Consider the following 24,601-nt stretch of genomic DNA (forward strand, 5'->3'; position numbering starts at 1 on the left):
ATAATATATATCGATATGGATGTTATTGATATTCATTACTGAGTTACATGCCAAATCATAGGTTTTCCTTTGATGTAAGCGGACTACAGGCTCCGTATTAATAAAACTTCTTAATTTAAGTATACTTAAACCCTATGTATCATACTAAACTAGTCATTATACTTAAGTTAGTATTCATCAAATTACTTAGGTATCATACATATCTTAGTATGATACCTAAATCTAAGCATCATGCTAAAGTTTCTCACGTGTTGTTGCTAGGGTTTCGAAATACATTTCATGTCGATTTCAACGATTTGGCTCTATGCCAACACATCGAACAGTTACAAATGTTAGAGGGATTTATACAGCCGCGTCACTTGGGGGTGTTGATGGATTGCACATACCCTTCCATGAACCTTAAAGTACCCTGAAAACCACGTTTTTAATGTATTAATATAATTTAGAAAACTTTAGGGGAAGATATAATATATTTGTCTGTTGTATACTGTGGGGATGCGGCAAGGGGTAGAATATGTTTAACACCTTTAGTTGATACACCTTTCTCTTACAAACATTTTTACAACCGCCCTTGTCTTTCCTGTCCAACTCTAACAATGGACAAGAAGAAGAGGAAAGCAAATTTCACCGAACAATTTGCTTTACTTATATCCAGGTTTTCGTCAGCAATAAAAAACCCAAAAAAACCCACGATGCGTGGGTTCAAATCACGCAAGCAATGAATAGACGAAACCCGTCTGTAATTCGTGGTGAGGCAGAGTTTCTTTAAAAAATGGCAAAACCTATGTTCTACCATGAAAGACGAATATCGCCAATATCGGAAGGAACTTGCAAAAACTGGTAAGCATAATTTCATTATTAATTTTAAAATTACCAACGTTGTAGTAACAATCTGGGTAAGGATAATGAATTCATTCATTCATTCATTCATTATTTCATTCTATTCTATTCTATTCTATTCTATTCTATTCTAATTTTATTTTATTTTATTTTATTTTATATTTTAATTTTAATTATTTTAATTCAATTCAATTCAATTCAATTTTATTTTATTTTATAACAAGGTGGTGGGCCTCCACCAGTGCAGCCTTCGGTTATATCACAGAAGATAGATGCCATACTTGGAGAAGAAGATCCCACAGTGCACGGAATCGATGGGGGTTTAGACAGTTCACAGGTTCATGTTGAGGATAATACTGCAAATATTGTCACCCCACAGGCTGGTACAAGTTCAAGGTATGCAATTCTTAAATCCTCGAATCACTAGTTAAATTTTTAAAATATGGCAACATAATTTTCTAAAAATCTTTTACTTATGAAAATATATCTCGCGTGGCATAAGCCTAACTGAAATGTAAATTACTTGCCTGAATATAAACCGTTAGCATTTATATACTTAATAAAGTTCACTAATGTGTGTGTTTTATGTGTGTTAAAAAACAATACAGCTGTATTTTTCAAATACTGACGTTTCATTTTAGCCAGACATTATATTGCAAACGCCTTGATAGACCTATTCATTTTACTTGTGGCAAATTAGGTGATGGTAATACATTTATTTATTTGTTTATTTATTTGTTTATTGTTTGTTTGTTTATTTATTTATACTCTGCAAACGTCCTCTACATTGGCATAATAAAAACAATATCTTAAGGCAATAAAATAGTATTTTCTTTATTTATATTAAAGGGACATTCCTGAGTTTGCTGCATTGTAAGAAGTTTCCGACTAATAAAATATTTCTACGATTAAACTTACATATTAAATATATTTTAATGTTTCGAATATCAGTGTTTGTATATTCAATGTATTTCTGATCATCTCAGTATTTGTAAGAGGCCCTAACTGGATTTTGTCTTGAAATAATTTGGTACGTACCAAAAAATAATTTTTAGGAAATAAAATGATATTTAACCTAGTATAAATATTAGAAAGATCAGAAACACGTTTAATATACAGCCACTAACATTTTATGCAGAAAAATATATTTGATATGTAATTACAATCGTTAAAAAGTATCTGTTAGTCGATAACATCTTAAAACTTGTAGCAAATCAGGAATGTCCCTTTAATATGGCGTAATTATGATAGGTTACATCATTCTATATGCATTCAAACACAGACATAATTATGATAGGTTACATCATTCTATATGCATTCAAACACAGACATAATTATGATACGTTACATCATTCTATATGCATTCAAACACAGACATAATTATGATAGGTTACATCATTCTATATGCATTCAAACACAGACAGAAGCGGGACGTAGCCCAGTGGTAAAGCGTTCACTCGATGCGCGGTCGTTGTGGGATTGATCCCTGTCGATGGGCCCATTGGGCTATTTCTCGTCACAGCCAGTGCACCACGACTGGCATATCAAAGGCTGTGGTATGTACTACCCTGTCTGTGGGATGGTGCATATAAAAGATCCCTTGCTGCTAATCGAAAAGAGTAGCCCATGAAGTGGCGACAACGGGTTTCCTCTCTCAATATCTGTGTGGTCCTTAACCATATGTCCGACGCCATATAATCGTAAATAAAATGTGTTGAGTGCGTCGTTAAATAAAACATTTCCTTCCTTCAAACACAGAAAATGAAAATATAATAATATTTGTATTTATTATAAATAACAATTGTTCTTTTCAGCACTTCTGTTGACAGCGACAAGTCATCGCACAGTGTTAATCAGATGGTATCTCCCACTGAAACACCCATTTCATGCTTTTCACGTAAATGTTCATATTCCACCACATTGCCAAATCCAAGCCCTTCTTCAAAGGGTGCTGAAAAATGTAAAAAAAACGTAAAGCAGATGATAGTGATGACGTGATCAACATGCAGAAAGAACTTTTGGTTCTAGAGAAGGAGCGAGTCAAATTAAAAATTGAAAAACTGGAAATTGAGAAAAATAAATTATCTTAGAAATTGAAGTGTTGGCTTTAAAGAAGCAAAAATTAACAAAATGAACTTATCATGTCAAACTGAGAAACAATGCAGATGATGAACATGAAAGTAACTTTTAATTTACCAACATTGCTGTAATAAAAACGTAAATAAAATGTAATGAGATTATGTTGTTTTTAACACATACATTTATTGGAAATGATGATTAGCCAGTTGATTTCTTCTAGCTATGCCAGTAAATCTGTCTTGAAAACCAACTACATTTTCAGGGTCGTCTTCGGGCTGCATCTGAAGTTGTGTAGGTTCTTCTTGAAAATACGGCAAACCCCTGTTAATAGCAATATTGTGAAGAATTGCACACACAGTAATTATTTCACGTGATGTTTGTGGCGAATATCTCAACTGTCCATGGAGGCAATGGAATCGTCGTTTCCATTGTCCGATTCCTCTCTCTACCAAACATCTCGTTCTCTTGTGGGACCTATTGTACCGATGCTGTTGCTCCGTGTTTGGATTTGGAAATGGCGTCATCAGCCATGATCTTACTGGATAACCACTGTCCCCTAATAGAACCTCATCTCCATTTCGTTGTTCAAAAATTGTACTTTGTTTTTTTAAATGTGGATTTTTTGTTCGTTTGTCTGGGGTTTTTTTTCTTTCTCCCTCTTCTATATGCTGTGTGTGTGTGTGTGTGTGTGTGTGTGTGTGTGTGTGTGTGTTATGTTCTATGTTTTATGCTGTGTTTTATACGTTTAATTTATCAAGGGTTACACTGCGTCTAATCTCTCTGGCAGGAGTAATACGCTGTATATTAGTAATCCTTATACGTTTTAACTTTTTGACTTTTGTTCTTAACCATATGTGATTAATAAAAACAAAATTATTTTAGGCATTTTAATAATTATGTGACCCCTATTGGAACTACATCTCGTATGGATTGGTATCCTTATTGGGGGTTTAACATTAATATTGCCCACAATTTTACTTTACTTTTATACGACTGGACACTAAAATATAATCCACCTTTTCCCTTTCTACTTACATTAACACCTTTTAATTTACTACTATGACATGTTTATATAAAAAAAAAATTAAAAAAAATTCTTATTTTATTTTCTTATTATGATTGTTTTATTGTTATTTTATTATTTACTTTTTTTTATCCTTCTCATTGTTTTAAATGGATGTTAAAAGTTAGGTGATAGCTCTTTTGACTTAAGTTAAGTCACAGCACCAATCACATAGTTTTATGCGGGTTCATGTTATGGTTAATATGGAGATATCATTCATCATTCTCCACTTTCCAATTCTTAACATTTCCATTATGGTGGAGGTGGTGGCCGGGACGGCCTAGGGAAATGAATTAAAATGGGGCAGACCTTCCTGTCTACTCTCCTCCGACATAAATACCAGATTAACCAGATATATTTTATTGTCAATATTCTACTTTTTACGTAATCATTTGTAGAAACCCTTTTTAACCCTTTGTATAAACACTTTTTAACTTCCTTGTAAATAAAGTTTATTTAACCATTAATTAGTATTTTTATCTAATCAAATGTATCAACGTTTTTAATTTTAATTTTTAATTTTTTAATTTTTAATTTTTTTACTAACTCTCCCTACCCCTCTCGTTGTGAACACAGTTTCTGGCCCTAGTCAGAAATCGTGCTCGCAACGAGCGTGCTTGAACATTAAATTGATATAAGCACGTTAATTCCCGACATCTGACCTTGAAGTCATTTGTAGGCATACATACATACATACATACATACATACATATTATCTGTCGTCCCTAAAATTGTAATGGACATGGTTTATTACTGTAAATAGTTCTGTAAAACTATTGATTAAGTAGACTTTTCCACCTAAAACCACAGAACTGACCAATTACGTAGTCCCAAAGAAAAGAAAATTATCACTTGGGTATCGTGGGTTGTCTTTTTTGCTCCAGCGTAGCATATCACTATAACCCCATTTTGTTCCGTTAATGCAACTTGAAATATATTTAGTTAAATACTTTTTTTTATATTATTACGTCATTTATGCTGTTTTGCAAGTCAGGTTGATCAAAGAGAAGCGCCTTGTCGAAAATTACTGCTTTTGTTTACACTGTACATACAGGAGATGGTCAGGAGCTGACGTCACTTCGCCCCAAGCTATCCCACCGGACGTCACAAAAACGAAACAAAATGGCTGCCCCCAGTTAGCAGGAATAATCATGGTTTTTTATTAACTCTAAAATTACGCGTTTTTCATTTGCTAAAGTGTCAGTATGTGTTGGTGGTCCGGGTATGCATCTTTCCAACACATAAGGCTCTTGTTGGAGTTGAACCTACCTGTGGCTTTTACTGTATTAGTGTCGTACGAGTTACCTCTCTTGTAATATTGGCTCCGGCTTAAAATCACTACCTGAAGTACAATATTATTTTGATTGATAAATTATCATTAGATTGTAATTATTGTCAGTGTGTGTCTTAACCTATTAGCGAATAATTACGGAACATAATTCAGAGTATCTAATGAATATGTATTTATTATTAAGTCAAGGATGTTGCACAGTGGTTTAATGTTCGCCTAAGTAGTACCCCCCCCCCCCCCCCCCCCCACACACACATTTCTGACATTTCTGTACTATCATGTATGTTGAAAATTGCATATAGAATTAAAAGACCACTTGCTGCTAATTGAAATGTTTCTGCCTGTGTCATAACGACATCCAATAGCAGATGATTAATAAATCAATATTCTCAATTCGTGTCGTTAAACAAACAACTTCACTTTTACTTGGGCCTAGTAGCCCAGTGGTAAAGCGCTCGCTTGATGCGCGGTCGGTCTGGGATCGATCCCAGTCGGTGGGCCCATTTGCGCTATTTCTCGTTCCAGCCAGTGCACCACGACTGGTATATCAAAGGTCGTGGTATGTACTACCCTGTCTGTGGGATGGTGCATATAAAAGATCCCTTGCTGCTAATCAAAAAGAGTAGCCCATGAAATGGCGACAGCGGGTTTCCTCTCTCAATATCTGTGTGGTCCTTAACCATATGTCCGACGCCATATAACCGTAAATAAAATGTGTTGAGTGCGTCGTTAAATAAAACATTTCCTTCCTTCAACATGATGATTGATTGCCACGTGCTGGTGATCTAGTAGTTTTACGACAACACACGTGCTGGTGATCTAGTAATTTTACGACAACACACGTGCTGGTGATCTAGTAGTTTTACGACAACACACGTGCTGGTGATCTAGTAGTTTTACGACAACACACGTGCTGGTGATCTAGTAGTTTTACGACAACACACGTGCTGGTGATCTGGTAGTATTGGTCGACATCAGCTGACGACCTGACATTTGCAAATAAACAGGGAAGCCGGATCTAATAAGAGGAACTATTTGGAACTTCCGATGAGTCTATTTCCAAGAATCCGGTGCCACGTAACAACCAGCGAACAGGATGTTTATGACCACTCAGAGTCAGTGTCTATAAGAGATTTTCTGTACTTAACAACACGTCATCTTTAAAGGTTTAAAGCTCCAATCTCATAGATTAAAAAACAAATCTAATAGAACATCTGATTTTGGTTTGTTGTGTTTGGTGTTTGTTAGTTGTTTATTTTTCCTCTACTGGGGATGTTGATATGAGGCGGATCTAAGAGGCATTTCCTTAAAACTATTCAAGTGCCTATTTTTTTCTTCTATTAGTTTTTATTTTTCATTGGGATGCCCTTTCGACGAGTTGGTTCATGTAACCGCGTCCCGTTAGCCACACCCCACCCTTCACCCCCACCCAGCAAAATATTTCCTGGATCTGATCCTGGGTTGTGTGTTATTTTCACGAAAATAAAACCCCACGTCATTCTTCCATTTCCAGGGGCGGGACGTAGCCCAGTGGTACAGCGCTTGCTCGATGCACGGTCGGTGTGGGATCGACCCCCGTCGGTGGGCCCATTGGGCTATTTCTCGTTCCAGCCAGTGCACCACGACTGGTATATCAAAGGCCGTGGTATGTACTACCCTGTCTGTGGGATGGTGCATATAAAAGATCCCTTGCTGCTAATCGAAAAGAGTAGCCCATGAAGTGGCGACAGCGGGTTTCCTCTCTCAGTATAAGTGTGGTCCTTAACCATATGTCTGACGCCATATAACCGTAAATAAAATGTGCTGTGTGCTTCGTTAAATAAAACATTTCTTTCTTTCTTTCTTCCATTTCCAGTTACGTGTAACCTTGGTTACGAGCAAATTTAGAGTTCGCCATATCATGCGTGGTGCGATTTTTCTGAGTTCTTTTATACAGTGTATTAAAGATAGCGATAAGGTTTTCTTTATCAGAGCAGTTGGCGATGTGTGTTACAATGAGTTTGTTGAAGATGTAGATGTAGATGTTGGAAGTAAGATAGATAGAGATATATCGCTTAGTTTAGCTCCAGTCACCTCTGTTGTAGGGGAGTGATAGAGATAACCGTGGTAGCCGGATAGTAAGGATAAAAATACAATTTTGTTTCCTTAATCTGATGGCACAGACCTTTAGTTTCATTATTCTCGACTCCAGTCATGACATTAAACTTACATGTTGTTAACCAGTACCAAAGCTACACGAACAACCCCCCAATGAAAAATAACCGATTTTTGCCGTCTACGTCATCATTTCGGGTGTACTGCTTTCCCTTATTGTAGTCTACTTATGGGAATCAGGATCTGAATCTCGGTCGAGTCTCGACATTTCATTCTGATATCATGTTCGGCACATATTAGTTAGGTTTTATCTGAACTAAGCTTATTTATTTAGTATTCCAATACCAACTCGACTGACAGATCCGCCATCATTTCCATACGTCATTTATGTAGGACATATTCCCCGGTCCAAATCCCGACCCGTGTGCTTGGAAACGACATTATGCCTGTAGTTTTAAACGACTACAAGGACGAGAATAGAAAACCTTTCGGCGGGTATGTTCCCGGGCGGGATAACGAAACCTCTCCGATTTAATCATTTAATTTAATATTAAATTATATTCCCCATACAAATGAAATACATTTCTGGTGTTATATGCAAATCAAACTTTTGTCTCTGTACACTACTTTCCATTCTGTATAGCAAACAAATGCATTCTAAGCCAATACAGACAAGGTCGATGACCTGAAACTCAAAGAATGTGGGGAAGAAATGATACTTTAAATTGTTAGTGCATGTATTTGTATTAGTAGGCCCTAATGTGTAATTTATTGGTAAAAAGTAATGGTTTATGCTTAATGGTTCCGCCTATTTTCCATTTAGTTTAATTTCATTGGCAGTGTTAAAGGGACACACCCTAGTTACGGCTAGTTGTTAACCATTACGGCGTTGTTTTTCGCTATTAAACCCATTTTTTCACAATTAAATTGCACTTTACTTACCGTTTATTATTTAGAATATACAATTCCATTCACCTGAAGTGTTTTTTGGTAATCCTGGTGTTTGTAATACCACAAAATGCATTTTTCGTATTTCTGAAAAACGGACGCACGTTTGAGAAAAATACGTTGAGCAGACAAGGTCTAATCTATTTTTAGACGGGATATTTCCATTTCAATGTCACAGACGTTGGTATACCACGTGACCGTTATCATTTTGGTTCGGTTTCTTTTCTCGTGCACGGTTCGCGCAATCAACATCCGATTTGTTGTTGTTCATTTGTGAGATTTTTCTTCACAGTTCGTGAACATTTTCTGTAACAATAAAGTTCAGACAAGTAAGTATCTCAATACAAAACGTTACAAACCCTTAAAACCAATAATTTTGCTAAGTCTTACGATATCTGGAGAGGGGATACAACCAGGACAGAACAGTTGGAACATGTCCAGGAGAGGTGAAAAGAACGCACCCCAAGTCTGTGAAATTTGTCGCGACGTAGGCATTGTTGTGCTTCGAGCGACATCTACCGGTGACATCAGAATACAAACTTTCAAAATTATTTCAAGCAATTGGGACATGGGGATTCCCATGGTATTTATCGATATAAAACCTGCTTTTTCACTCCATTTGATAAAAATGTGATCTAAGTGTATTACAGGTTTGTAGATTAACCAAATTATAATTTATTTTCGCTGGATGGAACTAGAGAGTGCAGCTTTAACTTGATTCCCGTATTTATATCCAAGCAGTCTGTCCTGGTGACGATGCCTCGACCAGAAGCGGTCAGGCCCTTATAAGGGCTCTATGGGCAACCTAGGGAGACGCCACAGCATCGTAAAGGTCTAAAATTAACGAGCTACTCTCGATTCACTAATATCAAAACCTATATTAGCTCGGCCATTTACCTTTCGACCGACCGTTCAAAATTGCGCACCCTTTTCTCTTTGGCATTTAACTGCTCCATTCAAATTCCATAGCACCACCACCACCCCCACCCGACTGCTACCGATTTGATCGGGCTGCTGGTGCTCCCTTGCACCTGCCAGTGCAGGCGGTCCCTTCTCTCCCCTCCCCCCACCTTTCCTGTCATGGACGGAGGAGCCGGCCAAGGCCGGCTCTTGCGCCTACGACAGGCGTGCGCTACAACAGCTTGTTCTGAATGTGCACGTAAAACCCTATGACATGGCATGACATGTCCTGGCGACACACATCGCAGCTATTTGGGTCGTCTGCCAGGCCAATGATTAATAGTTGTTACTGGTTAGTGAGTAAGAATCTGTGTTGGGACCTTACACATCCCCCACTGGGTCAGTACCGAGGATGCGAACCCAGTATCTACCTGCGTTATAACAACAAAACAAGTCCGATGATTTAATCATTACGCGTCGTAGACCCAGTCATGGGCGTCATTTGCAAGGAAAAAGTGGGGGGGGGGGGGGACAATTGGGTTCTAACAATATTTCGTGCGACTAATCGCGAGCGCCCTAGGTCATTGTGCCTGTCTGAGAACATTATTTAGAGTAAAGTGGGGGGGGGGGGGGATCATATATTCTGTCCCCCCCACTGCTAAAAGTGGGGGGGGGGACATGTCCCCCCTGTCCCCCACCAAATGACGCCCATGGACCCAGTCTTATGGCTTGACCACAAAACTGCCTGTACCCATCATCATATCGGACCACGTGTTGGTCGTTTGTCTGCTACCAGCTAATGTCACGGTCTACTTGCCTGGAAAGAAAACAGCACCAGCGGAAATTCCCAGCTGCTAAGCGTGACCTGGCATGGTGGCAAGTCTCGAGTGAGGCACAGAGCGAGAGAGAGAGAAGGAAGGAAAGCAAGGGTTACAAACATTACAGCTGATGGCAAATAAATAACCCACTTTCATCGAGCGTTCGGTCGACACAATTCAAGTGGCTGCGCAGTTCGTTGTCGTAACGATGATTGTTGACAGCTGTGCACGTGGGGAGAGTTGTCCGGAAGAATCCACGCACTTTCTCGGGATGAACAGACGACAGGATGGAAGATACGGGACAGAGGTTAGGAGTTTCTTACTTTACGTACTTACAAGTTACATCAGAGATGTTTGTCTGTTTTATTTATGGTTGTTTATGCAGCGATTTCGTAATGCTAACAAGTGGTGCTAACGTACGCGGCTTCGTCAGATAAAGGTTCAACTCGGAAGCAAGATAATTGTTTTGCAACTGTTGAAAGGCCATGAAATATTTCATATATGACGTCTATTTTTTAATTCTGCATTACGTTCACTGACGACTCTTCTCACTAAGTATAAACAAAATATATTTTCCCTCTCCTGATTTCCTTGAAAAAGATGTTTTATAACCTCTGCATAAGTATTCATGGGCATCAAAAGCTGCTAGCATATCTCTCTCTCTCTCTCTCTCTCTCTCTCTCTCTCTCTCTCTCTCTCTCTCTCTCTCTCTCTTATTCCCTCTCTCTCTCTTATTCCCTCTCATTCTCTCCCATTCTAGCTATATTCTCTCTCTCCCATTCTCTCTCTCTCTCTCTCTCTCTCTCTCTCTCTCTCTCTCTCTCTCTCTCTCTATCATTCTCTCTTATTCTCTCTCTCTCTCTCTCTCTCTCTCTCTCTCTCTCTCTTATTCCCTCTCTCTCTCTCTTATTCCCTCTCTCTCTCTTATTCCCTCTCATTCTCTCCCATTCTAGCTATATTCTCTCTCTCCCATTCTCTCTCTCCCATTCTCTCTCTCTCTCTCTCTCTCTCTCTCTCTCTCTCTCTCTCATTCTCTCTTATTCTCTCTCTCTCTCTCTCTCTCTCTCTCTCTCTCTCTCTCTCTCTCTCTCTCTCTCTCTCTCTCTCGCTCTCTCTCTCTCGGCGCGTGTTCGACCTCCATGCTCCCCTGGTCAAGCGAAGTTTCTTATTTTTTTCTAAATATATCTTTCACGGTAACATGTCTCGACCTCCCCCTAGCTAGTACATAGATTGTTGCAATATCTCCACTCCATAACTTCCAAAAAGACTCCCACCCCACTAAAGGTTCTTAATCTAATAATGTATGCTAATTATTAATTATTATGTGTTTTTGCTAGTTATAAACACTGCCCTGAGTTTGCTGCCATTGTAATATTTATGTTTACGACTAACATATTCTTTTTGTTGACTAAAACTACACTTTAAAACTATTTTTCTGTTTGGAATATCAGTATCTGTATAAACAAGGTGTTTGGTGTCGTCCTGTTTGTGGTAGCTCTAACCGGATGTTATTTTCCAATACTTTCGTACTTTCCTACGTATGAAAAAAAAATATATATATACAGGACCGACAGTCCCTTTAAAAGTTGGTCACGAAGCCATGTTCCAATGTTTCCAAGTTTTCTGCCTATGAAACCAGGTTTTAGCATTGAGACAGGCACATGTTGTTGGCATGTTCAGAACGTCTGCAAAGTGGAGGTATACATACAGATGTTGTTATTAACAATGGTATAGCCTCTTATTAATACACAGGTCAGCTTGGCCATACGCTAATGAATGCAGGGTTATTCATGGCTTCATGGCTAACTCACATTTAAACCATTTAGCCATACAGTAATAATTGTACCATTATGCCTAATGTTTAAATTGCAAAAATGGGTCCACTTGGTCAAGCACTAATAATTGTATCATTATGCATCGCCCAAATGTTTAATTCATAAATTTACAAGTCCAGATTTAATTACTCCTGATATAATGGAGTTCAGACCTATGCAAGATAGATGACACATTGATTCCATTTTGTGTTTTGTGGGGTCTTTTTTTTCTTTTTCTTTTTTTTTTGGTTTGTTTGGGGGGGTTTTGGGGTGTTTTGTTTTGTTTTTGTTTTTAGCTGGTTTTAAAGATTTTTGTTGTACCAGGCCCGTGAGGCCCGTACTTATAATACCTCTCTTCTCATTGTTCAAACAATGTTCAAGAATCAGATATGGAATCCAGAATGCAAATACAACGTCATTCAGTTTGAAAATAACGATGTCAAGAACAAGTAGAATGAGTCAAGAATCTAAAATATTATAATAATTTATAGGTAACTTACTGCATGAATGTTAACGTACACGCAATTAAGTGTCTTCGGAGTTGCCCGAAAGACAGCAGCAGGTATCTTCTGTCTGTCCGTCAGTGTCCATTTCTCTCTCTCTCTCTCTCTCTCTCTCTCTCTCTCTCTCTCTCTCTCTCTCTCTCTCTCTCTCATTCCACTAATTATTCAGGGGTTTTTTCCCCCATGACAGAAAGCAGGTACTTGTTGATTGATTAATAATCCGATTATTTGCCTGGGCGTGTCCCGGGCCTGCTGTTTCTACTTTTTTATTGTGTTAAAAATAATTGGATCTTGAGCTTTTGATGTCAATAATCGAATCAGTGACAAAGGTCACGTGGCGCGTCAGCGGCGAAAATGTATATCCCGGTCACCTAGTGGTCAACGGCCGGCGGTCAGCTCGATATCAAATACACACGCTGATAAAGCCTGTGTTGATTTAATCGATTTGTGTAACAATTTTCGAGAATGCACGTTTTCCACATTGTCACAAACTTCAGGGAGTTGATGCTAAAGAAACCGAGAAAGGCGAACAATGATTCCCAAATAATGTATACTTTAGTTTTTAAAATGATGTAAACAGTTGAAACACATTTTAATGAAACCGTACCATTGTGTGTACGTAACGTTTGTAAGCTACCCCATTAAAAAAAAGGAGAGTGAGGGAAAGAGTTCAAAACCATAAAATTGTCTTTAGATCAACTGTAGAGTTCTGTAAAAAGAGCAAAGCATTGTTGTTTGTCGTTTCAGAGAGGAAGTGGGGACAAACGCACCGCACGCCCTGTTTTGTTTGGGAAAACTTGCTTTCCGTCCATAATGCCAAAGAATGAATGAATGAATGAATGAATGAATGTTTAACGACACCCCAGCACGAAAAATACATCGGCTATTAGAAATAATGCCAAAGAATGCACTGTTACCAATCCCAGCACATCTCCTGGACGTCTAATTTAAGGAAACCCCTCATTGCAAACATTCTGAACCATAGTCCTGAGTAAACAAATATCTTAAAGGCCCGTAGCCTGTTGGCATTCCTGCCATGACGAAATGACGAGATAAACCACACAGTAAGACGCCAACGCAATCTCAAACCTTGTGTTGACCATCGTCCTCCGTGTTTGTGGTCTTTACCGGGCATTAGGCAATCCGTTATGTGTCAGTCCATTTGATTCTGGGCCGACTAATGTTAGACCGGTGGACCGGGCTTGACCAACTTCACCCCAGTCGGTGACTACAGCTCGGCTAATATAAACACTTGAAACGCCAGGATTACTAATACTTCTACCAGCTAATTCCGGTTATCTCGCGATCAAATCCGCGTCCTTGGTGATAGACTGTTCTTAGTGGTATACAGTAATACGTTCGTATGGTGTGCAGTTGATCATAGGATCGTTTACCATAGGTGTCGGAAGCCGGAATTGTGAGGGGTATTGCCCTCCAACTTTGAAGATAACGTATTGCCACCCCCAACAGTTGAAAATCAAATTAGTATGTAACTCCCCTACCAGAGACTGATCTAGAGGGGGGTGGGGGCAGGGGCCCGCCACCCACCCACCTCCCCTAAATTTTGCGATAGTTATAATTTTATTATATATTAATTTTAATTTTTGTTTACGATCCCCCTCCAAACCTCCACCAAAGTTCTCTTGGTATTCCACCCCATGTCACTGCCCCCCCCCCCCCCCAAATGGATTTTCTGGATACGCCACTGCCTACTCTACCCCAGTCAATGTCAGTGTCCAGCGCCTATGGTTTTCTTTAATAAATAACAGACCCATTTCGGGTTTTCCCTTACCAGTGGGATTAAAATGATATCTGATGCTATTGTGTTGAACATCGTAACAGGTATCACGGGTAATGTAGGATATACTCACTTGTCGCGAACATTTCATATCACCACCGTTTTGACAATGATTCTTGCGCATGACGCTGATTCTCAGAGGACAACATTTCGAAATATCAAGTAACCGGACATTGGAACACATAGTTTTTACCCCGATTGTTTGTTTACATGAATTATTTTTTGCATAGCGAATAACATTCTGATGATCATGAAGTTTGTAACCTTTAATTTTATAATGTAAACGTTCACCGGGTAACCGATTGGCAGTTGCGAAACCGTCTCGCGAACAGAACGATAGTTCGCGTGAAATAGTGTGCCCTAGAAACTGATGACCTTACAGTTGGACAATCACATCAATATACAGGGTCTATAAAAAGGGTTAGTGTAAACCCCGCAACTGCTGTTTATGCCAATAACTGCTATATTACTTAAAGGGACATACCCCAGTTTTTAAACACTAACGCATATTTTAGACTATTAGAGCCGTTTTTGATAACTGAAATCATACTTTACTTAGATTGTATTGTTTAGATTATGCATTTCCGTACATTCAAAGTGTTTTTGGTCATCCTGGTGTTTTTAATATATATCACAAAATCCATATCTCATATTTTTTAAAACGCACGTACGTCTGAGAAGTAGCAGTTATGGAGTCAAGTTTTAGTCTATTTTTAGAGGGTATTTCACCATTTCAAAGGTACAGACTCATGTTTCAATCAACTGTAAATTTATCCAAGTGTGTTACAGGTTTGTAGATTAACTAAACTTAGTGTTAATGTTCATGGGTTGAAACTAGGGTCTGTCCCTTTAACTAAACTTAGTGTTAATGTTCATGGGTTGAAACTAGGGTCTGTCCCTTTAACGGCAAATTTTGATTTGTCAGATGAGATTTTCATTATACGGAACACACCAAATGGGAGTGTGTACAATGTAAAAGAAGGAGTGTTGGGGTAGTAGGTGTATGCTATCGCTTGATGTCAAATTTTAAAATGTCATCTGTTGGTTTGGATTATCAGGAATACTACAAAATGGCAATTCATTTGGAAGTGGCGTGAGGGTGAGGGTGGGGGTGGAAACATCCACTGCATCATCCCCACCGTGTCAGCTCGTGCAACGGGTTAAGACTTTGCCATACAATGCAAAATAATGGTTCCAATACCAGGATGCATGTTCTCGTTTCCCGGAAAACAGTTTTATGCTAGGACTTTAAAGCAACGTGCACTTTCACTTTTGCTTTCTTATGATATATTCACCACTACCATAACTGTATAAATAGCAATGATTATTTTTGAATGACGTCAACAGCGAAGGAATCATAATATGTTAATTAGTCATGTGACACAATGCTGTCGGAAAACATTATTTTTACTATCTGTTGCGGCACGATTGGTAATAAATTACGTCATAGTTGTTTCCTGCATGAACAAGACTATGTTGATGATGCGTCAGCTGTGAACTTTGCCTCTTTTGTTACCTTGCCAGGAACCGTGTTAACTGTATGGTTGCTCGTGGATCGCTGACTCAAGGAAAATTCACCTGTGAGATAACACCTTGTGGGGTTTAATAATAAATAAACGAATGGACGAAAGGACGATTGAATAAATGAGAAAGAAACAAAGAAATGTTTTATTTAACGACGCACTCAACACATTTTATTTACGGTTATATGGCGTCAGACATATGGTTAAGGACCCCACAGAGAGGAAACCTGCTGCCACTTCATGGGCTACTCTTTTTTCGATTAGCAGCAAGGGATCTTTTATATGCACCACCCCATAGACAGGATAGCACATACCACGGCCTGTGATATACCAGTCGTGGTGCACTGGCTGGAACGAGGAATAGCCCAATGGGTCCACCGACGGGGATCGATTCCAAACCGACCGCACACCAGGCGGGCGCTATACCACTGAGCTACGTTCCGTCCGAATAAATGAGAAAAACACAAGTGTATGTGTGTGTGTGGGGGGGGGGGGGGGGGGGGGGGGGGTGTGTTATAGTGCACCGCAGCTCCGATGACCCTGATTATATTTAAGATTTTAAAAAACCAAATGTGATTGAGGGGCTTACCCCCCCCCCCCCCTCCTCCCGTGGCTTCTCCGTGGTTCCAATGCGTCCATCTGGCTATACCAGTGATATCGTATATCTCACACACACTAACAGTTAAAGGAAGGCCTATACACATGGGAGTGATGACACTGGTTGCGTCCATGCTGTCATCCATTTTAAACCTTGATTTCTGTAAATTTATTTTTTCTACATGTTTGCGTTTGAAACAGCACCTTTCAGTGTAGATCTAAATAGAGATACAGTATTTTACATTTTATTTATTAGTAATCGATTTCCTATAGAAAGTGTGCAGCAGTGCGTAACATTAAATGTTACTGTATCATGCTTCTGTGTCATATTACTAATATTATACAGTCAATATGCAACTTGACAATTTAAAGGTCACCTTGTGGCGTCACAAAAAACCCGGATTTTCGAGTTATTTAATCTTATGAATAGTTAGGTGTTTTTTTTCTCAATAATGGCTAATTTGAATAATGTATCACTAGAAACGTTTCACTTGTAGAGTTCAACTGCTTTGAATGTCATACTTAACCTATGGAGGAAAAGTCGGTGAATAGGACATCTGACTGTGCTGGCTGCGAGATGTAAATGAAATAATGGATAAAGTGGCAAAATGTAGCAATAAACATGAACTATTTGACATCTCAGCACTATTTTGGGAAACGCCAACCTCGAACATATTTTTATCATTAATAACTGTCGAGACAACGGATGGCCGTCACCGAAAACGCACGAGTTTATTAAAAGCTCAGATGTGGCTGTATTTTGTATACGACAGGTACACTCAGATTAACAACTAATCGGTCGTAGGAGTTGTATACGACGAGAATCGAGTTGTAAGAGTGCCCAGACTAGCAACTAGACAGTCGTATTAGTCAGGAGATCGGCGAGTTGGCCAACACCGTTGTGACAATTGGTAGTCTGAATCTAGCTTTAGAAAACAATATTATGAGACGGGAAGGAGACATTGCTTCTTTAAATAGCGTTTACTTAATCTTCGACATAGTGCTGATTCTATATCCAATTAAAATTCAAGCACGTTGTCCTGGCTGTCCGGGCAGTCTGTCCAGGATAGTGAGTTAATGGTTAGCGATTAATGAAAGAGGGGTCGTTGTAGTTGTTTAACACCTCCCCATTAAACCGTTAAGAAAGTTCAGAGTAGGAGCCGAATCCAGTACCTATCAGCCTTCAGTTCTTAAGTTCCTTAATAACTACACCATCGTAGTGAGTGAAACGTTAAATAGTGGTGTTATCCTAACTGTACGTTTGATGTTACATTACACACGCAAGATCCTGTTACCCTTTGATGTTACTCTGTATATACGTAACACCGTTAGCCGACATTGTTCTGATGTAAGTAGGTGTATGTGTGTAACGGTTTATTAGCCGGTATTATATCTCTGGCTGAATGATCTCGCCGATTCACCCTTCGAGAATACTAGTGAGGTCAGCACTGTCCCGCGTGGTGTAAACACTACGTGTATTACTCGACAATAAGCGACCACAATTTCACAGCAGAATGGTAAGTAGCATATTTGTATTGTTTTAAAATAGAACTTGGTCCGTGCTTTTAAACCTTTAATGCTGGGCAAAGACTTGAGACATTAAGACATATTATACGTTTGTGGCGTCGAGATGGTATTCAAGATTGAAGTCTAGACGATTAACTTTTATAAATACGGGAACTGCTGCTGAGCTTTGATTAAAAAAATATATAAAAATTTGATCTTAAAGGGACTGTATTGAGTTTGCAGCCATCGTAAGATGTTCCTGACTAACGCTGTAACAGATCCTTTAACAATTACATATTAAATACATTCTCTTGTTTACATTACTGTGTATATCGAATATGTTTACGGTCGTGTGCTAATGTTTGTTATTTCCTGTTTTGAAAAACAGTATCTGTACAAATAACATGTCTGTTGTCACCCTAATGTGACCTTGCAATAATTTCGTATATATCATGTATTATCCACTACTAATGTAGCATTTTCTCACACACCCGTTGGTGAGAACACCATGCGTTATTTTTGGTTACACGTGGTTGTTAACACATGTACGTGTGTTAACAATTTCAAGACATAGGACTGGCTGCTCCTATGTGATTAGACTGTGACGTATAGTTAACCTGACAATAATGTGTCTGTGACGCTTAAGCCAGCTACACGTGCAACGGCTGTAAATAACTTTTAGTCGAAAAAGATGTTAAAATTTGATTAAAACCTGTTTTTTGAGGATATGTAAGAAATAGAATAATACATTCGTGTCCGTTAGATACCATTTATCTCACAACTCGTTGTTTAACAACGTATCAAACTCGCTTTCGCTCGTTAGATACATTTTAAAACAACTCGTGAAATAAATGGTATCTAACGGCCACTCATGTATTATTCTCTATTTAACTACTAGCACGGGCGTAGGAAGGTGCTAAAACGTGTGTGTGGGGGGGGGGGGGGGGGGCACACAGGCATCTATATATATATATATATATATATATATATATATATATATATATATATATATAATATATATATATATTATATATATATATATATATATATACATGTAAAATAGATAAAAACCATCGCTGCTGCTACAATGCCAGTATCACTCCTCTAAGATTAGTTCAAGTAGAGTAAATTTTAGTTCCGCATGTGAATTTATATGATGTCATTATGGTATGGCTCTTAAATGGCTCCCCACAATCAAGCATTGGGGAGCAAGTAATCACTCCCCGCAATTTGTCTTTTGTCGAGGTCTGTTTTAGTATATCTTTCTTTTAGTAGAGACGGGATCTTAACCTTTTACATAAACTTTTTTTCTTGTTTTGAGTACAGTTCCTGACTCTGGTTAGAAATTGTGTTCGCCTGGATAGCTCAGAACGCAGCATGGTTAGTCAGCAATTTGCGGGCGATTCGGTGCCATAGGTTCGAGTCCTAGCAACGGCATGGGACAATTTGTGAGGCCAGAAAGGATTTAATTACCCCCTACGCCAGTGCGTTAATATTTATGTATGTGACAGTCAACCTCGACATACATACACTATATAGATATTCAAACATCAATACATACATACATACATACATACATACATCCATGAAGGCGGAGTTTTTAAATCTGCAAACTGCTATGGAAGCCCCTATTACAGCAATCCAAGTCTTAACGATATCTTAATCTCCACACCCGACTACTCGCCGCCTAAGCCTGCGTCTAAGTGTCTAAACCAGTCCATTTTTCAGCGGTTTGTTTTTTATCCCTTTTCCTAACAATCTCCTAAAAACAAATACATCGTATTCGACTGATAAACAAAACATAGTACTAGCCAAATAAATTTAAAACAAGACTGACCGAAAAAAATTAATATTTTGTATATCACAACGGTCAATTTAAAATAAATTTCGAATCCATGGGCAAAATTAGAAAATAATAATGTTTTAGTTTTTAAAACATTCCTGAGCCATTCATTCTTAAATACATACATACATACATACATGCATGCATGCATGCATGCATACATACATACAAACAGACATACAGACAGACAGACAGACAGACAGACAGAGACGGGCGCATTTACGAGTGCACCTGTCCGTCTGTATACACAAGGGACCTGCCTGCTAGAACGCGAGCACGAATACGTTACCATCCTCACACACCTTTGCACGTTTATTTACACACGCACATGCATTGACGAGTATATTATACCGCTACAAAATATCCGTCAGATATTCCAAAGAAATGTTTTTATTTAACGACGCACTCAACACATTTTATTTACGGTCATATTGCGTGAGACATATGGTTAAGGACCACACAGACTTTGAGAGGAAACCCGCTGTCGCCACTACATGGGCTACTCTTTCCGATTAGCAGCAAGGGATCTTTTATTTGCGCTTCCCACAGGCAGGATAGCACAAACCATGGCCTTTGTGGAACCAGTTATGTGGAACCAGTTTACTGAACTGAACTGAACTGAACTTTATTTACACTCAGGCCGTAGTATACGGCATATGAGGATATATATACACATGCAGCAGTCAATATAATTGTAACAAGATGGTGGGTGTACATAAATGTACATAAATACAATAAATACATATTAATAAATACAAAAAATACACAGAATATCAGCCAGAGGATTTGAAAGTATTCATAATTAGATTACAAAATATAGAAAGTTTTCTAAGGACACCAGCTTTCTTAGAGTTGAATAATTTATAAAATTTATATATATTTGGTTTAGACTGACAGAAAGATGGTAAGTAACTCTTTCTTTCATTCTTAAAAATCAAATATGTAAATATATAATGAAACTCATCTCCGATATCGTAATTATTACACAATGGACATATTCTATTTTGTAGTGGTGCATTTTTCCATCTGCCCGTTTCAATTGGAAGATTATGGTTTGATACCAATGTTTTCTCTCTATAATTGTGATGTATGTCTCAAATTCAACAGTATTTTTAAATAATTTATAATTTGAAGCTTTGGATGAGTTATCAATATAAGTATACCATGATTGGAAGCACTAGTAATAGCATTGCATTGCATTGTAATAACCATATATGTACAACCAATATCATCTAAAACAGATTTAACATACATAATCCATTTGTGATATAAAAGTTATTATTAACATCATTCAGTAATAATGTGTACACCAATAATGACAACTTGGACTGTTTTCCAGTAATTAGTCGATACCAGAAAATTATCATTCTTATTTTTACGGTAATATATACCGGGTAACGTCCAAGTTCTCCATATAATATATACAATGGTGTAGATTTTCTTACAGGTAATAACAATTTTATAAACTGGTTACATAATGTTTCAGTTTTTGACAAATTTTCAAAACCCCATATTTCGCTGCCATATAATAGGACTGGTAAAACCATGCAGTCAAATAATTTTAGTTGGCACTGGATAGAAATATTATGACATCTGCCTTGTCGTAAAATAAAAAAACATAGCCTTTTGTGCTTGTGTATATAACATCTTTCTTGCCTTAGTAAATCTATTCGATTTGTGAAATATAATACCAAGATATTTATAACTTTCTACGTTATCAAGCTTTGATTTTCCAAGGTAAAACACCTTTTTGTAATCTTTCTTGTTCCCACTAAAGATTAAGACCTTTGTCTTGTTACAATTTACTGTTAGTTTCCATTTCGTGCAATACGAATCAAATATATTCAGAGAGGTTTGCATATCTTGGTAATTATCTGCAAGGAGTACAGTGTCATCAGCATAGAGTAAAACAAAAAGAACAATTGACGAATGGATTAAAGAATCACTGAATAATTCGCCTATGCCTATACCATGGCAGTCATTCATTTTAAATGTATCTTCAATATCATTAAGAAACAAAGAAAATAACAAAGGGGATAAATTTTCACCTTGTCTTACACCAACACAGCATGGAAAATAATCTGTCATAGAATTATGTGCGCTGACACAAGATTTGATATTCTGGTACATATTATAAATTACTTGAAAACATTTACCATTTATACCATTTTTAAGTAATTTATCCCAGTCCAATTCTCCAAACTGAATCAAAAGCTTTGTTAAAATCTATAAAAGTACAAAAAAGTGTTTTCTTCCGTGCTTTTATCAGTTCTATTAATCCATATAGTGTAAAGACATGATCATTTGTTGAATAATCTTTCCTGAATCCTGCTTGAACTTCAGATAATATATCATTCGTTTCTAGATACACTTTTAGTCTATTATTTAACACGGCAGTAAACAGTTTTCCAAGAAAACTGAGTAGTGTAATAGGTCTATAATTTTCAGGATTATCTTTATCTCCACTTTTATAAATTGGCTTAATTATACCAACATGAGTCAGGGAAGATACCGTTTTCAAATACTAAATTAAAAAGTTTGACATATACAAGAATCATATTGTCAATAGTTTGCTTAATATATTCATTAATTATGTTGTCGAGACCCGAAGCTTTGTTATTCTTAAGTTTTTTTAACAACTGTAAGTATTTCTTCTTGTAATATAGGGCTATCTAAGATAGAGTTACTTTCTAGATCTTTAATAAAGTCTGGTTCGAGAGTTGTGTCAACATTGCTGTTTACTTCTTTAAAGTATTGATAAAGTGTTTCTGATGGTGGCAAATTACAGTCACTTTGTTTTTCTTTTAAAAGTTTCCAAAAAGCTCGCGTGTCGTGACGGTTGAGATCTGTGAGTTTCTGTTCTGTTTTCCAGTTATGTCTTCTTAAATGTTTTAATATTACATTCTTGTATCGTTTACTGGCATTTAAAAGTCGTTTGTTATCCATTGTATTCGAGTTCTTGTAAGCTGTTCTAGACTCCATGTATTTTCTTCTAAGTAATCTACATTGATTGCCGAACCATGCCTTGTTACTCCCGCGCTTGGGTCTAATACTACTTCGTTTGTAGCCAAAGGTGTTCACTACCGTATCCTTGAATAAATTACCGATAGTGTCCACTGTGACGTTAAGCTGTTCCTTTGAAAAGTGTTCACTTAGCTGATCTAGGTCCGAGATGATAGTTCTGATAGTTTCTCTAAACGATTATTCCATTTTCGTGACTTTAGTTCAGTTTCTTCAAGATCGTCTTCTTGTTGGCCAGTTATTGAAACATCCAATGAAATAATTAGTGAGCTGTGAATGTCCGAATATAACGATTCAAAATCAAGAACTTTAAAGTTTATAATTTTCTCTAATACACATAACGAGGTTATAGCATAATTAACAACACTGGTTCCCTTACAAGTAGTTTTACCAGTATATTTATCATCACCAATTCTTCCATTAACAATGTACATATTATTATTTTTGCAAACTTCAATAAGTTTATACCCATGACTATTTGGTCTACAATTATCTTGATTTTTTCTTTCTAGAGAAATTCCTATGTTTAACAAGTTGTTGGGTTCATTCAGAAAATCAGATAATTCAGTTGAAAATTCTATTGTGTTATTTGTTTCAGTGTCACAAACTACATAATCTGGGAGTGACTGCGATCTGGCATTAAAATAGCCAATGAGAAGAATGTTGTTTTCATTAGATAAGTTGTTAAGTTCACCATGTAAAACATTAAAAGTATCGTTATTAAAATAAGGAGATCCTTCAGGCGGTATATATACAACACCTATAATGATATTAGATGAATTTCTAGATAATATGGTGTCTTTAAGATCAAACCATAATACATACTCAGATGTATTTTGATGAACATGTACATGCGTAGTTAAATTATTTCTAACAGCTATGCATATACCACCGGATTTTACACATGATTTTAGTTTTCTGTTATTTGTATATACCGTGTAACCAGGTATATCTATATTATCAATATCATCGAGTTTGGTTTCAACTAAACATAAAATATCATAGTGGTTAACAAAGTTTAAAAATTCTGGTATATACAATCTAGTTTTCAAACCACAAACATTTAAATATACAATATTTACACAGTCACAAATGTTCACCATGTTTGTGTCACGACGTAGTTTTGATTCCTCACTCGATGCAGTTTGGTCATCGCCAGCGTCGTCTTTTTCTTCAATCCCATTAAAAATCAGATTGTCTCTCATCGATCGTGTCTGAATGTCTAACACACTCTCATACAACTCTTCACAGTCATGGCGAAAGCTGCCCATATCGTCAAAACTTTTCCGAACCTGGCTTACCTCTTCCTTCATAGTATCAACAACATCCGCCATTTTCTTTCTTTCCGTACGGGCTTCCTCAAAGTTAGCATTTACAAAGTTTATCGATGTTTCTAACTCCGATATTTTCTTACACCTACGCATTGAGCCTGGCGGAGCACTCACTCAGGGTTTGGAGTCGGTATCTGGATTAAAAATCTCATGCCTCGACTGGGATCCGAAACCCGGGGCCTACCAGCCTGTAGACCGATGACCTAACCACGACGCCACCGAGGCCGGTCTCAGATATTCCAATAACCAAATGTTAATATTTATTTTATTATAAAACGTGTTAAAGGAGAGTAAACGTAACGTGTGTTTCAAGGGAACTTTAGATGATGTGGGTGATAAATGGCTGTTGTCGTAGCAGCCATGTTGAATATCTCTTTAAGATAAGTGATAAAAGAAAGAAAGAAAGAAATGTTTTATTTAACGACGCACTCAACGCATTTTATTTACGGTTATATGGCGTCAGACATATGGTTAAGGACCACACAGATTTTGAGAGGAAACCCGCTGTCGCCACTACATGGGCTACTCTTTCCGATTAGCAGCAAGGGATCTTTTATTTGCGCTTCCCACAGGCAGGATAGCACAAACCATGGCCTTTGTTGAACCAGTTATGGATCACTGGTCGGTGCAAG

The 24,601-nt window shown here is 37.7% G+C and overlaps 1 protein-coding gene across 2 annotated transcripts in view; it reads left to right on the forward strand.

Moving 5' to 3' along the window:
- Positions 1-10,068: 10,068 nt before the first annotated feature.
- LOC121381285 (DNA damage-regulated autophagy modulator protein 2-like) overlaps positions 10,069-24,601 on the forward strand; it is a 52,878-nt gene continuing 38,345 nt past the window's right edge. Inside the window, exon 1 of one of the 2 annotated variants that reach the window (XM_041510532.1) lies at positions 10,069-10,340. In XM_041510532.1, coding sequence (XP_041366466.1) covers positions 10,242-10,340 — 99 coding nt within the window. In that variant the 5' untranslated portion in view covers positions 10,069-10,241. The remainder of the gene's footprint in view (positions 10,341-24,601) is intronic. The other variant, XM_041510533.1, reaches the window with a different exon arrangement.

This window comes from Gigantopelta aegis, chromosome 9 (assembly GCF_016097555.1).
Source record: "Gigantopelta aegis isolate Gae_Host chromosome 9, Gae_host_genome, whole genome shotgun sequence".
NCBI lineage: Eukaryota > Metazoa > Mollusca > Gastropoda > Neomphalida > Peltospiridae > Gigantopelta > Gigantopelta aegis.